Source organism: Zingiber officinale, chromosome 6B (genome assembly GCF_018446385.1).
Source record: "Zingiber officinale cultivar Zhangliang chromosome 6B, Zo_v1.1, whole genome shotgun sequence".
In the NCBI taxonomy this organism is placed as follows: domain Eukaryota; kingdom Viridiplantae; phylum Streptophyta; class Magnoliopsida; order Zingiberales; family Zingiberaceae; genus Zingiber; species Zingiber officinale.
In genome coordinates, this window is record NC_055996.1 from 8231868 (window position 1) to 8233851 (window position 1984).

Genomic DNA, 1984 nt, shown 5'->3' on the forward strand with positions numbered 1-1984 from the left:
ATATCTTGTATTACTAAATTTTATCTAACAAATACGTACAACCTTCGCCACCAATGGTGTCACATTCATTTGGAATGGGAAAGGGCAACCTTGTTGAATTCTCCACAACCTCATCAATCGAGACGCGCATGCAATTCATGGGTAACGGGACACCATGAAGTAATTTTCCATCCCCATTGGCATGAACAACTATACCATAGGCCACAATATTAGACTTGGATTCCAATGAGAGTGCAACTGGCATACCCTAGAAGATAATCAATCATGTCATACATTGATGGACTCATTATTGCAAATAATATTAAGTATCCATAATTAAATACATATATGAGGGTAACACCTTTCGTCCTACACTTATGTAAACAAAATCATGTTGATGAAATAAAAAAAGAGGCAAGCCAAATAACATGTAAAAAATAGGAGCCTTTATGAATAAGAACAATCACTTATCAGTGTGATGGAGATAAATGAGGTATAGAAATTAATAATATCATTGGTATAATTATTTCTTTTTCTCTTAGCCCAAACTTATTCAACCCAAGGGCTAGGTTGAAGTATGAGATGAGGAAACCATGATGAAGAGATTTTTTGATCATGAAAACAGATATCAGATGCACTTGGAGAAGACAAATTGAAAGGAAAAAAAGGAAGGCATAGTAGCTAAAACCTGAATAAGGCAAAGCGACAAATATTGCAGCTTTTTGGAATAAACAAAACTACATCATGATAATTGTGGCTTCTCCGATCATCTCATTAAACAGCTTGATAGCCTCCTCTCCACGTCCATGGAAACCGTAGGATGCAATCATGGAGCTCCAGAGCACAAGGTCTGATGCATCAGATTCAGAAAATATCGTGCTTGAATCCTCCAAACAACCGCACTTGGAATACATGCTTATCAGTGAACCCCTCACCGGGGTGACTGAACCAACTCCAACATGGATGACTTGTGCATGCACTTGTTGCCCCTGTGCTAAGGCAGCTAAGTCAGAGCATGCACTGATGATGCTAACAAAGGTTACATGGTCTGGCAACAATCCGGCATTCTTCATGAGGATGAAATGGTGGAAGGCCCCTTTAGGGTCCCCATTTTGTGCTCTTCCTGCAATCACAGTATTGCAAGAGACCACATTGAGGAAAGGCAATCCTTTCAGAACCCTTTCTCCTTCTTCAAGATGACCACTTCTCATGTACATGTGAGCTAGAGAGCTCCCAACACACATGTCCTGCTCAAACCCATTGATAACCACGAAGGCATGGATTTGGCGACCAGAACCTGCATCCTTCAATCTGGCGCAGCATCACAAGGTGCTCCCCAAACCAAACTCATCGGGATGCAGGCCCTCCCTCCTCGACCTCAGGAAGCACTCGAGTCCCTCCTCGTCGAGCTCGAAGTGAGCCAGCCCGGCAATCATGGCGTTCCAGGTGGCGAGGTTCCTCTCTGGCATTTCATCGAACAGCTTGCGGGCAGCGTTGATGTCCCCGTTGTGGATGAGGCCGCCGATGAGGATGTTGAAGGACATGACGTTTCGGCACGCCATTGCGTCAAACACGGCGCGGGCGGCGGGGACCCGGCCAAGTTTGAGGTACATGTGGAAAAGGTGGTTTCCAGTGAAGCGGTGGAAAGAGGCAGCGCCGGCGATGGCTATGATTGCGTGAAGCTGACGGCCTAGGCGGAGGGAGCGCGGCGAAGGGAGTAGGTAGCAGGCGTTCAGGAGGTGAGAGAAGAGGTTGTGGTCGGACCATAGCTGGGGTCAGATCGGCCATCTTTCGGAGCACGACGAGAGGAAAGCGAGAGGAAAACGATGGAGGCTGGGAGAGGGGGAGATGGTCGTGGCTGTGGGAATGGGAATGTGACAAAAAAATGCGGAGGGGGAAGGGATTTGAGAGATATCGAGAAGTTTCTATTACAAAAAGGCGCGTGGAGCGATGGACAATGTTGGGGTCGTGGAGGGAGAAGGGAGGGAGGGAGCGGAGGTCGGAG

General features: G+C 46.8%; 1 protein-coding gene across 1 annotated transcript; it reads right to left on the reverse strand.

Moving 5' to 3' along the window:
• Nucleotides 1-716: 716 nt before the first annotated feature.
• LOC121990731 (pentatricopeptide repeat-containing protein At2g41080-like) lies at nucleotides 717-1541 on the reverse strand. Its single transcript, XM_042544809.1, has 2 exons — nucleotides 1357-1541; nucleotides 717-1290 (listed from the first exon to the last, which is right to left on the reverse strand). Exons 1-2 carry the CDS (start codon nucleotides 1539-1541, stop codon nucleotides 717-719), a joined length of 759 nt encoding a protein of 252 aa, XP_042400743.1.
• Between the last annotated feature and the right edge of the window lie 443 nt (nucleotides 1542-1984).